Source organism: Prionailurus bengalensis, chromosome C2 (genome assembly GCF_016509475.1).
Source record: "Prionailurus bengalensis isolate Pbe53 chromosome C2, Fcat_Pben_1.1_paternal_pri, whole genome shotgun sequence".
NCBI classification, from domain to species: domain Eukaryota; kingdom Metazoa; phylum Chordata; class Mammalia; order Carnivora; family Felidae; genus Prionailurus; species Prionailurus bengalensis.
Genome location: NC_057350.1, coordinates 141,551,678 through 141,565,291, shown reverse-complemented (window position 1 = coordinate 141,565,291; position 13,614 = coordinate 141,551,678). Strand labels below are relative to the sequence as shown.

General features: G+C 39.2%; 1 protein-coding gene across 6 annotated transcripts in view; it reads left to right on the top strand.

The window, feature by feature from the left end:
- Positions 1–11,756, top strand: part of THRB (thyroid hormone receptor beta) — a 388,850-nt gene extending 377,094 nt beyond the window's left edge. For all 6 annotated transcript variants that reach the window (XM_043595532.1, XM_043595534.1, XM_043595535.1 and 3 more), the window contains one exon: positions 6,888–11,756. In XM_043595532.1, the coding sequence (XP_043451467.1) occupies positions 6,888–7,129 (242 nt within the window). In that variant the 3' untranslated portion in view covers positions 7,130–11,756. The remainder of the gene's footprint in view (positions 1–6,887) is intronic.
- The last annotated feature ends 1,858 nt before the right edge of the window (positions 11,757–13,614 follow it).

The window sequence follows — 13,614 nt, the reverse complement described above, 5'->3', positions numbered from 1 at the left end:
GATGGCAGGGGTTGGGGCTGAGACATCAAACACAGCTGTAGGCCTCCATGCATCCTCTCCACTGGCAGGCTAGCTGAACTCCTACATGGCTAGAGGATTCCAAGGAGAGCTCCAAGCACACGAAAGCAGAAACTGCAGACGTCTTAAGTCCCAGGTTTAAGTCATATACCATCACTTCTGCCGCATTCTGTTGGTCCAAACAAGGCCCAGCACCAGTCCAGAGTCAAGAGCCCACCTCTAGATGGGAGGAACGGCAAAGAATCTACAACCAGCTCTAACCTGCCTAGAGCTCATGATCAAGGCCTCAGACTCCTTCCACAAAGAGTAGATGATAATGCTAAGACTTTTTTTTTCTTCAGAGATCATGTCATAATAAATAAGAAATGCAAAATACATCAAACTCTCCAAAGGAAGCTAGTCTTTAAATAGAAGGTAGTTTCAGAGGCACCCTGTGCATTTTCAGAGCATCCTCAGTTAAGCTGAGGGTCACTCTGCATGACAGCTGACAGTTTAACTTATCCATATCTCCCTCTGGACTGTTTATTTCTTGAAGACAGAAATATGTCTAATTACAATTAGGCCAGTGTTCAGAATTTGAAAAATGTTTATGGGATAAATGACTAAATAGATGGGTAAATTATCAGTCACAAGTACCATGAGAACCCTTTATAGAGTCCATGCTTCCTAGTTAACTCAGTAGAATTCCTTTTTTCTTTTTTGAAGCTCATCTTGAAATTTATTTGCTACAAAAAATTTAGGTATGGAAGACTTTTTTTAAAAAAATCTTTTTATTATGGAAAGTCTCAAACATAAACATAAGTATAGAATAGCATAATGGGGGCACCTGGGTGGCTCAGTAGGTTAAGCATCCAACTCTTGACTTTGGCTCCAGTCATGATCTCACAGTTCATTGGATTGAGCCCCGCATCAGGATTCCCAAGCCCCTCTTGGGATTCTCTGTCTCCTTCTCTCTCTGCCTCTCTCTCTCTCTCAAATAAATAAATAAACATTAAAAAAAAAAAAACAAGAAAAGAATAGCATAACGAACCCTGCTGTATGCTGTGGTGGACAAGCTCTAGGGTGCCCCCCCATGACCCCCACCTTCTGATGTTTACACCCTTGTACAATCCCCTCCCACTGAGTGTGCACAGAACCTGTGACTTGCTTCAACAGAATACAATGAATTCACTGTCACCCCCATGCAATTCGGTTACATTATGTTATAAAAGATTCCCTCTGGCTAACAGGCTTGCCCTAGAGACTCTCCTTGCTGCCTAGATGAAGTAAGCTGCCATGCTGGGAAAGCTCACATGACAGGGATCTGCTTGTGGCCTCTCGGAGCTGAGGGAAGTCTCTAGTCAACAGCCAGTGAGAAGCCCAGGCCCTTTGTCCTAAAGAAATAAAATGGATGGGGCACCTGGGTGTCTCAGTCAGTTAAGCCTCTGACTCTTGATTTTGACTCATGATCTCGAGGTTTGTGAGTCGAGCCCCACACTGAGCTCCATACTGACAGTTCAGAGCCTGCTTGGGATTCTTTCTCTCTCCCTCTCTCTCTTTCCCTCCCCGACTTGCTCACAGATGCTCCCTCTCTCTCTCTCTCTCTCTCTCCCCCTCTCTCTCTCAAAATAAGTCAACAAAAAAAAAATTTTTTAAAGAAAGAAAATGGGTAACCCCTTTCCTTTGGGTTTCAGTGTCCCTTAAAATAAGGAAATTGAACTAAATAAGTGGGAATTATATTCTGGAGGGGGATTCAAGGTAATTGTTAGTGAAATTGTAGTGGTACAAAGAATTTTAAATAACATTGAGCCACATAGTGAGAAAGCTATTTCTTTTACAGTTTTCTTTCTAGTTATATCTCCTTCTAAATAAGGCAAGGAGAGAGATTCATTTTGGTGCCAGTCTATCCCGAATGCCTAACACTTACTGACCTCCCTGTATAACAGAGCGGATCTCAGTCTTCAGCAAGAATCTTTAGCTAAAGTTTAATAAAGGTGGGGCACCTGCACTGACAGCTCAAAACCTGGAGCCTGCTTCGGATTCTGTGTCTCCCTCTCTCTCTGCCCCGCCCCTGCTCATGCTCTGTCTCTCTCAAAAATAAATAAACATTAAAAAAATAATTAATAAATAAGTTTAATAAAGGTTTCTGTCACACACCCTGTTTTTACGGCTATCTTCTAAGTACGGCAAATGGATTTTTATTTACGGAATAATATGTTTCCCCTGTAGTGAGTTAATTTTAACAGATTGTTAAACAAATAATCTCAGTAAAGTAAATAAAGGGAGTATTTGAGAAGGCAAAAATTGTGATACCAAACCCTGTCAAACACTTAACTGGGCGATTCTTCCCCATCCTCTGATTCTGATGATGCTGTCACTGCTGGAGAGCCACGTGACATACTTAAAAACCTTTTAAATATCTTCTCCACCCTAATGGCCTGGGAACTTTTCATTAATACTGCCAACACCAGAAAAATATTACAAGACACTTTACAGTTGGCAAATGATAGCTACATATCTGTGCTCCACGGCTCCAGCCGTCCTCAGTATTGTCTTCTAAGCCCCATTGTTTTGTCTGGCATTACAATGACACAGTATCTTAGGGCTGTTCCACAAAGCCTTCTCCAGGAGCTGCTACCACTAAGTTCTTTGGTCCTGCAGTGATGAGCGGAGAGCTAAAATGGACATGATCCCAAGGACACAGCTTTGAGAAATTCTGTCTTAAAGAGTTAAAGACACTCTTTGACCTTTAAAATATTCCTTCATAAACATGCTTAATACCACTTGAACATGATCAAAATGTCCATTCATTTTCTCTGTGTCAATTACATGACCACCTTATCTTTATCTCTTATCAAAGGACAGAATTTTAAGGCCACAAAACCCGGGTTATTTTTTTCTCTTTGAAGGAGTACATCCAGAGCAGTATTGTGTTGCTTTTCTACTTGGGATCAAAAGGTAAAGGATCCTGTGGAGAATTCTTCTGGCATACTCAAAGAAAGAGAGAAGACAGGGGTGAGAGAGAGAGAGAGAGAGAGAGATTGAGGAGATCCACAAAGCAGCATCGTCAAATACAAAAGACACAAAATAAAAATGCACAAATTGCATTTCAAGCCAAATAGGGGATTCCAAAAGCCCGTGTATTTTGTTTAAACACAGAAGTGGATTGAGACATTAGTGCTGAGCCTTCCTTTCAGATTAAGCAGAATCCTGTTTTGATTTTTACTAATACAAATACTTCAATAACTGGACACTTAAAGTGTGAACTTACTTGATCAGAGCCACAAAGAGAAAACTGGAAAGAACTGGGCAGCAGGGCGGTAGGGCTCCCTGGAGCTATATGAGGAATCCATCCTGGTTTATAAATTATTTTTTAACATTTTTATTGAGTTATAATTGACATATAACATTGTATTCGTTTCAGATGTACAACACAATGATTTGATATTTGTAGACATTGCCAAATGATCACAATAAGTCTGGATAACATCTGTCCCCATATATGGTTACAAAATTTTTTCTACTGTGATGAAGGCTTTTTTTTTAACAGTTTTTTTTAGATTATTTATTTATTTTGAGAGAGGGAGTGTGTGTGAGCAGGAAGAGGAAGAGCAGGAGAGATAGAGGAAGAGAAAGAATAGCAAGTAGGCTCCATACCAACAGCACAGAGCCCAACATGGGGCTCGATCCCATGAACTGTGAGATCATGACCTGAGCCAAAGTCAATAGTTGGACACTCAACTGACTGAACTATCCAAGCACCCCTCTCCTGTGATTAGGACTTTTAAGATCTACTCTCTAAGCAACTTTTAAGTATGCAATAGAGTATCATTAACTATAGTCATCATACTGTACATTACACTTCCATGACTTATCTTATAACTAGAAGTTTGTAGTTTAGACTCCCTTCACCCATTAAGCCCAGCCCAGCCCACACCCTCTGGCAACCTCCAATCTGTGCTCTGTTTCTACGAGCTTGGTTTTGTTTGTTTGTTTGTTTGTTTTTAGACTTCACATATAAGATGATATGGTATTTGTCTTTCTCTAACTTACTTCCCTTACCATAATGTCCTCAGGGTCCATCAATGTTGTTGCAAATGGCAAGATTTCATTCATTTTTTATGGCTGAATTCCATTAGATGTGAGATATAGATAGATAGATAGATAGATATAGCTATATCTATGCCTATACCTATATCTATATCTATATCTATATCTATATCTATATATATCTAAATCTATATCTATATCACATCTTTTATATCCATTTGTCCACCAATGGACACTTAGGTTCTTTCCATATCTTGGCTATTGTAAATAATGCTACAATGAACATGAGGTACATATATCTTTCCAAGTTCATGCTTTGTTTTCTTTGGATAAATACCCAGTAGTGGAATTACTGGATCATATGGTAATTCTATTTTTAATTTTTTTTTTTTTTGAGGAAACTCCATACCGTTTTCCAGACTGGCTGCACCAATTTGCTTTCCTAGCAACAGTGCACAACATTTGTTATCTCTCATCTTTTTGATAAATGGCTATTCTAACAGGTGTGAAGTGATATCTCATTGCAATTTTGATTTGCATTTCCCTGATGATTAGTGATCTTGAACAACTTTAGATTTGCCTGTTGGCCATCTGTATGTCTTCTTCAGAAAAATGTCTCTTCAGATCCTCTGCCCAGTTTTTAATCAATTGTGGGGTTTTTTGCTATTGAGTTGTAGGGGTTCTTTTTATATTTTGGATATTAACCCCTTATCATATATATGGTTTGAAAATACTTTCTCCCATTCCATAGGTTCCTTTTCATTTTGTTGATGGTTTCCTTTGCTCTGCAGGTTTTTCATTTGATGTAGTCCCACTTTATTTTTGCTTTTGTTGCCTTTGCTGTTGGAGTCAGATCCAAAAAAATCATCACCAAGACTAATGTAAAGCAGCTTACCATCTATGTTTTCCTCCAGGAATTGTATCATTTTAGGTCTTACATTCAAGTCTTTATTCTGTTTTGAGTTAATTTTTGTATACGGTGTAAGATAGGAGTCTAGTTTCATTCTTTTGCTTATGGCTATCTACTCTTCTTACTTCTTACTCATTTACTAAAGAGACTATGCTTTCTTCATTGTGTATTCTTGGTTCCTTTGTCATAAATTAATTGGCCATATATTAATGAGTGTATTTCTGGGCTATCTATTCCATTCCATTGAACTTTGTGTCTGTTTTTATACCAATACCATACTGTTTTGATTACTATAGCTTTGTAATATAGTTTGAAATCAGACAGCATGATGCCTCCAGCTTTGTTCTTTTTTCTCAACAATGCTTTGGTTTTTCTGGGTCTTTTGTGTCTCCATACAAATTTTAGGATTGTTTGTCCTATTTCTGTGAAATAGGAATTGAAAAATGTCATTGAAATTTTGATAGGGATTGCACTGAATCTATAGACAGTTTTGGGTAGTATGGACATTTTAACAATATTAACTATTCCAATCCACGCATACAGAATATCTTTCCATTTATTTGTGTCTCCTTCCATTTCTTTTATCAATGTCTTACAGTATTCACAGTATAGGTATTTTACTTCCCTGGTTAACTTTATTGCTATGTATTTCATTCTTTTTGACGCTATTGTAAATGGGTTTGTGTTCCTTCATTTCTCTTCCTGATAATTCATTATTAGCTTATAGAAAGAAAACAGATTTTTGTATATTGATCTTGTATCCTGCAACTTTACTGAATTTATTTATAATTCTAACAGTTTTTTGGTGAACTCTTGGTTTTCTCTATATAATATCATGTCATCTGCAAATAGTGACAGTTTTACTTCTTCCTTTCCAATTTGGATGCCTTTTATCTCTTTTTCTTGCTTACTTGTTCTGACTAGAACTTCCAATACCATGTGGAATATAGAGGTGAGGGTGGGAATCCTTGCTTGTTCCTGATCTTAGAGGAAAAGCTTTAAGCCTTTCACTGTTGAATATGATGTTAGCTGTGGGCTTGTCATACATGGCCTTTAGTATGTTAAGGTACCTTCCCTCTGTACCCACTTTTGTAACCTAAGTGTTTGTAGCCTGGATGTTCCCCAGTCATCTAGCCTTCTCATGACATCCCTTTATCTTTTGTGTGAAATTGCCTTGAGTCCCCTCCCCACATATTATGGAAGGCCGGCAGTCCTCCCAAGACTTGGGAAGATTTCTTGGTCATTACATGGTCATCGTCTCCTCTAACTCCAACTTCCCAATGTAATTCTTCCTTACTCCGCATGGGGAAATGCTAGCTTCTTTTCTTTTCATTTAATTCCCCAAAACACCCCAACACAAGGCTGTTACAGGTAGCAGTTTTATTAACTGTATTAGAGAAGAGAAGGAGTGCTTCATTACAGGAGGTAAACAACTGAAATTGGAGATTGTACTTCTTTGTCTTCATGAGAATTTATTATTTGACACTCTTCCTTTGACATTCAGGCCTCCTGCAATGTTTCCAATCTCTTCTCACATCTCCCCTTCTCTGCATGTCCATGCTTGTCTTCCCCTCTCTGCCAGGAAGCCAGTGGAAACTCAAAATCTTTCCCTTATTATGCACAATATTTCAACTCTGTAGGTGAGGCTTCTCCTATGAGGGAGGCATAGCCATTTCCAACCAAGGAGGTGATGTGGCTAACCCAGAGATATTTATCTGAACAAAGCATCGACTCCTTTTATGTAAATTATGACACTTCCCTGGTACCATTGGTTCTTAATGCCCCAGAGTTCATGTCATATCCATGCTCATTCCTAGGAGTTGATAGGTCCCCAGATCTGTCCACTTCACACTAAAGGGCTTGAAATGGACAAAGCAAACCCTCTCCTTTCCATTTCTGAATTAACATCCATCTTCTTGCTTCCCCTCAGACCGCCCAGGGCTCGCCTGTGTTGAAAGAATAGAAAAATACCAAGATAGTTTCCTGCTGGCCTTTGAACACTATATCAATTACCGAAAACATCATGTGACACACTTTTGGCCAAAGCTCCTGATGAAGGTGACAGACCTGAGGATGATTGGAGCCTGCCATGCCAGCCGCTTCCTGCACATGAAGGTGGAATGCCCCACAGAACTCTTTCCCCCATTGTTCTTGGAAGTGTTCGAGGATTAGACTGACTGACTTCATTCTCATAATTCCTACAGCACTACTGGGTGTCATTTCATTCCATTGCCTAGCTCTTTTTTGTTTGTTCCTTTGTTTCTTTGTGTTGGGAGAGACTGGGGGTAAAGGGAGGTAGTCCTTAGCATAGACATGGATGAAATTGCCCCTTGAATGCGGGTACTTGTAACTATTGCATTTTGTTCTCCAGTCCTTTGATGTGAATGCTTTGAAGGTTTTCCAGTTGTGGAGGTGGGGTGGGGACAATCATTAATTCACCAGCACCAAGCCATCACCAGCTCCCATCTGTCCCTGGTCAGAGACTCAAGCAAGCAAAATGGCGTGGCAGAAGACTAATGAAGCCTTAAAACCAAGAAAATATGGTCATCTTGATCCAGCCCTGATTTTTGCAGGGCTCAAATTAGCACGGCACAGACCAACTTTGGTTAGATGTGGCTTTCAGCTTTCTAGGGAAAGATCTGAACTTATTTTTATCTATTCAAGAGCACGCTGTTTTCCTCACCCTTCATTCTCTCCTGGCAGCATAACCTGGAATGTATAGGAATATTTGTTCCTGAAAAATCAGCTGTCCTTTCACTATAATTTTTATAATCCTATGATTTAATTCAAGTTTTACAAGGGTGTGACTCAAAGATATGCAGGTATTTGACTGACTGAGGCCAACAAGGGAAACGATTTTCCTCAGTGAGCCCAAAGAAATTAGAAAACTTTACTTAACTAATGTCAGTGACTCAACAGTTTCCAAAAATTCACATAGTCTTACCTCATAGTAAGGAAGGCTTCTTTACAGTTTAGGCTCAGAGAAAATTTCCACAGAAATCAAACCTATTTACAGAGTGTTGTCACTTTTCAATGACATCTGATCTGTCATCTCCCAAACTCCTGAAGTTATTTAATCCTGATTGCATCTTTGCTGAGCTGACAACAGATTTCCCTACGGATTAAATCTTCTAATCAAGGAGAGATAACAAGCTGAATTTTGAGCCTTGTTCTGGAGGAATTCTGAGGCAAGATTAGTGTGGTACATTCTGAGTTGAAGGAAGTGCAGTGTTCTGAGAGTCTCTTCATGTACTGATGGTTCCTTTTGGTCTTAGATCTTCAAGCTCTTTGCTCTAGACACAAATGTTTCCAAGTCCCCTTTTCCCTCTCTCAGGCTTGACTATCACTGATCAAAGCCTGGTCTGGACACCGACCCACTCTGCCTCTCTTACAGCATTGCCCTGACAGATATCTCACAGAAAATACCTGCAGCCCACATACACAAACCTCACTCACGTTCCCTACCTAGCCCTCCTCCCTGATGACAAATGCTGGAGTAGGTTGTGCCCAGAAAACCCATGGTGATCCCTGATCATTTCAACTTCAAAAAATGGGCAAAGAATGTACCCAGGCAACTGAATGTATCTTGTTCTTCACTGGCATAGTAGACACAAACTATTCCTTTACCTGCCTTGAACTGCCTTATCCTGGAAATATTGGGGAAAATAAGCCATATCAGTGAGATTTACCTAAAAAAACAAAGGAATGCAAGTCACTGTGAAAACCAAGTGGACTAATTCTTTTTTAACTTGCCCAGAAGTCAGGACACCTGAGTTCTAGTTTGTGCTCTGTCAAACTGGTGGTTTTGTAACCTTGGGTCTTGGTTTTCTCAGCTGAGAGAAAGTCATGAACTTTAAAATCCTTCCCATCCTTACTAGTGTACTGATTTCTGGGGGGAAAAATCTATTCCTTTTTGATGGTTTCTTTCATAATTCAAATTTTTAGCTTTATTAGAAATTATGGCCCTTTAACAGTTAGGGAATGCATATTTGGTATTGAGTCAAAATACAAATTTGACATACTACTCATCAAGTATGTAGAGAAAAGCAGGATGGCCTTGGAAAAAGGAGAGGAACAGCACTGAAAAACCTTAGTGTGACTGGGAATAATCTGGAAGGAAAAATATATGTTTAATGTGTGAAAGCTACTGGCTTCCCAGGAAGAGGAAACAAGACAAGCAAAGAAAGGAAATAGGGGAAGATAAAGTTTGTCTTTATCTACAGACTGTTTTGTTTTGTTTTGTTTTCTCTAAGCCAGTCTCTGGCCAGTCTCCTGAAGCCCTCGCTGTGTTAGCAATTCAGCTCCCTCTGTTGACTCTCCTTGGAGAAGTACTCTTTGAAACAATGCTGAATCACCTTCTACGCTCCAGGGTAACTCTGAGAAGCTCTGTGGTGAGGGGCAAGTTTTCTCTCAGAAGGGAATGGGAGGAAGGCAAGTAGGAAGGGTACTGGAGGGTTCACAGACCCCTTGGGCATCAAGCCCTCCAGGGACAGCTTCCTCAATTTGTTTGAAAGAGATTCTGAAGTATATGAGATACACCCAGACTCAAATACAAGTACAGAGCCAGGTCTAAGGCTAAATCTGAATGCTTTGGGGATTAACCATGGCTGGGCATTGGCCAAATGGGACAGTGTATCTACAGTAATCCAGCTAGCTCCAAGTAAATTTATGTTTGATCCTCAGTTCCTAAAATGATTGCCTTAAAAAGGCAAACTACTGATCTGAAACTCTTGTTGAAGGCTGAATATGTTGAGCAGGACGCTCCTTAAAGTACTTCAGTTTGAAGGGAAAGGCTGTAAGGACTCTAAGGATCATGACCCTGGGGTCAAAATGATTCATTTCTTCTGTAACTGGTTGAGGTACTTAGTGCATCTCAAGACTCCATCTCATAAAACTCAATCAGGAGGGATTTACTCTGGATTTTTTTTTAAACATTTTTTCTTATATTGTCCGGGCTTTCAAATCAAGTGTGAACCTGATTGAAACCCCTCACGGAGGGGAGACATCCCAGTGAAGGAGAACACATCTGTATAACTGGGATTCTTATTTATGAATCATTTAATTTTGGGGGGATGAGTGGTGTGGGGTGTGTGTGTGGGTGGGTGGTCGTGTGTGTGTGTTTGTAATCCTCAAGTGTACTTTACTCTTCAATTTAGATGTGCAGTATTTCCAGAAATAGTGAAAAAAAAATAAGATCTTTTCTTCTTTATGATTCTGCTGAACACACTACGTGCTGCCTCAGAGCTTTTTCTAGTCAAATGAGCCTCGGTCCTCAATGACGTGCTTGCCGTGTTGATGCCTCAGCCCAGTGATACCCCCCCTTCACCCGTGCCCTACACGACACCTCTTCCGTTGGCAGTGCGGTCGTCAGTCATCGGAGTGGACCGCCAGGCTCGGCTCTGCTCCAGCAACGCCATTCTCAATTGCTCTTCTGTGGACAGGTGCCTAAGTCTTGGCCCCTCCACCACACTAAGCCCCCAACAGACTCAGCCTCCATGGAACTGCTGAGCACCCTCAAAGCATGTCATTGTCAGTGATACACTTTTCTTCTATGGAACTCTAACCTATTCGTGTCATATTGACCTTCTGATGCATGAGTCATAAATTATGAAATCGGTCTTATGGTTTTTGAAATGTAGCCAGCGTTTGTAAGGCTAAACCTTTTTCACAAACGGAATTTAAGTGAATAACCAAGCCGCAGTGATTCTCCAGAAGGAGAGTGCTTACAGACATTTGAATCTCTTTGCCCTTTCCAACAGCTACGGCATCAGGTTCTAAAATAAGCTTGTAATTTTTCCTGTTATTTTAATAATATGGAAATATTAGCATAGTGTTTCTTTTGATAGTGATAGACTATAATCCATATTTAAATTTTATAGAGAAGAAATTTTATTGTACTGTGATGTAGATATTTATTATCCAGGTAAGGATTTGCCCGGTGTGTATTTTTTACAATTGAAACATTTTACTTTAATCTTTAAAAAAAAAAAAAAAACATTAAAAACACACACACACACAAAAAAAACCAGACTAGGGGGAAAAAAGGTTTGGCCTTATCACAGAATTTTTACTGTGCTGTATAAATGTTTGCAAACGCAAAAAGTGTGCATTTCTAGTGTGTTTCCACATTAATTAATGCCGCCTTCAAGAGCAATATCGTGCAGGTAAAACGCTGTTTGTGGCTTTCTGTTGCACAGTTAAAGCTGACCCACCTTATGCACAAGACAATCAAATATAAATCTGTCCTCCTCAGGATGCAGACAATACTCATGTAAATTACGGAGCACAATGTAAGACAAAAGACACTTTATTTAATTACACAGGTATTATTGATATAAAAGATGTAAGGGCATAAATGAACTGACATTACTCCTTTATTTTGGTTCTTCCTAATTAACTTGGCATTTTTCATTTGATTATACAGCCAAGTTATTTCTCTATGCTTTCTCCAGAGAAAACACATTTCCTGCCCCCCCCCCATAATGTTTTCATGCCCTGAGAATCAGAAAAATGCTACAGAATAGGAAAAGATTTACAGTCATTGGAAGATAATGTGTTTTGCAAACAGTGTTAAGTGATATTGCTAGGTTGGTAATATTTTTTTCAGCCTAAAACTCTGTTAAAATCTGTGATCAAAATGTTTTAAACTATCCAAAAAGAAAATTTGTATATTTGGGAAAAATGAATTTTTACATAGCTTTTGTATGCAGATATTAAATTGTAATTATGAATATAGTGGGCATAGATAAACTCATAAGCTTCAATTCTAAAAAAGAAAAAAAGAAAAAGCTTACAACGATATACGTGCCTGTCTCTTTCTTTAAATATTATTTTCTAAATAGACACAGGGTTGCCTGCTCTTCTCACCTCAGCTGCTTCCAAAGGGAGGAAAACAGGGATATAAGGGCATTTATTTCATAAGCACCTACTAGAAAAAACAAATTTCCTTGGGAGGAGGGCATGGAGGTAGGAGGGAGAAGATGGGGGAGTGCCTTTTCTGAAGGGGCCACAAAGATGGTGTAAGGAGGGAAGAAATAAATTTTTGCAGCTCAAGGACTATATTCATTCATCTTACCTCAAAATGTTCCAAAATATTATTAATGGAATTATACTAATCTCAGCTATCAACATAGATCTCTATCCCCATTACTCTGAACACATGTTAATTAGGACTATGTCTATGATGAGTACCAAAAAGCTAAATCAAACTGGCTTAAGCATAAATGGAATTTATTTACTGTATCTGAAAACTTCAGGCTTCAGGCATGGCTGGATCTGAGTGCTCAATCAGTATTGTCAGGAGATACCCCTTTTCATATCTCTGTGTAGATTTTCCTCTATAGAAATATCCTCCATGTAGATTTCCTGCTCACACAGCCTTTTATCTTATGGTGGCCTGCATTACCTCCAAAATTAGCCATAAATCTTCAAACCAACAGAAATAGTGTTTCTTTTCCCTAGCAGTTCCAGTAAAAATCCTGAGCCTGACCCTCATTGTCCCAAATCCAATCAAATGCCATTCCTGAGCCAATCACTGTGCTGAGGAGCACATATATGCTAATTAGCTTTGTCCTCTAAAATCCTGGAAGTGGGTGGGGGGAAAGATGATCAGTCCTGTCTACACTATGGACTGACAGCTGGGTCAAGGATGATGCCTCAAAGAAAATTCTGTCTTGCTACTATAAAAAGTGGGAAGGAACAGCAAGGAAGCAAAAGCAGCAAAATGTTCACACCAACAGTTAAGACTTAAAGTACATCCATTTTCAGTAGGACAATGGAGTCTCCTTAACACAGAGGAAGCTCAGCACAATTTGGCCAGGACATAAACCAAATAAATAGTTTCCAAACAAAGTGTCTGATTATATCCTAGCTGGCTCATGAAGGAGGCCAGTCCAGGTAAGATGGAGCAAGCATTTATTATTTCCCTGGGCTAGATCAGTTCAGAGTACCATTTCCTGAGTCCCACCAGCTCTATTCAAATGACTGTATGCCTCTTATATTTCTCTCTTTTCTACATTATGTACCTTTCAACTCCACCCTAGTGAACACATTTCCCTCCCCCCAAAAATTACTTTATTCCTTTTCTTTTGGGGAGTTCTTTACATGTATATTCCAGCTAGGTTCAGCTCTTAACCCCTTTACACAGGCAAAGCTAATGTGATATCGAATAGTGATATTAATGTGATATCTAATAGTTTGATTTGGTATATGAAGCTGGTGTCATGTCAAAAACCTGGAGCATTCTAATAATCTAGAATGAAGAGAAGACAGAGTATGACGTTAGTTTGCTTCCCTACCTCAAGATGACAGATCATTCTGGTTTCATATTTAGCTTCTTGGGGCATGAAAGCTTTGTAAATAAGTGGAATTGTCATTGGGTTCATGTACACAAGATCTGACTCATTAAATGTTATTCAAACCAAAGCAAAAGTCAGTAAAACTACTGAAATGTCAAGTGTTACAGATATCCTTTGAGTGTGTATCTCTGAAAATACATGGGCTACCTAACAAAAAATGTTCTATGTCTTGAAGGGCAGAATCCATTTACACCATATACAGATGAGTAAGTGAAGTCTGTTGGTAAAATGGCATTGCCTGAATTTTATATTAAAAGAAGAAAGCTGTGTTAGCTAGTTCCCCAGAAAGCAGAGTTTATG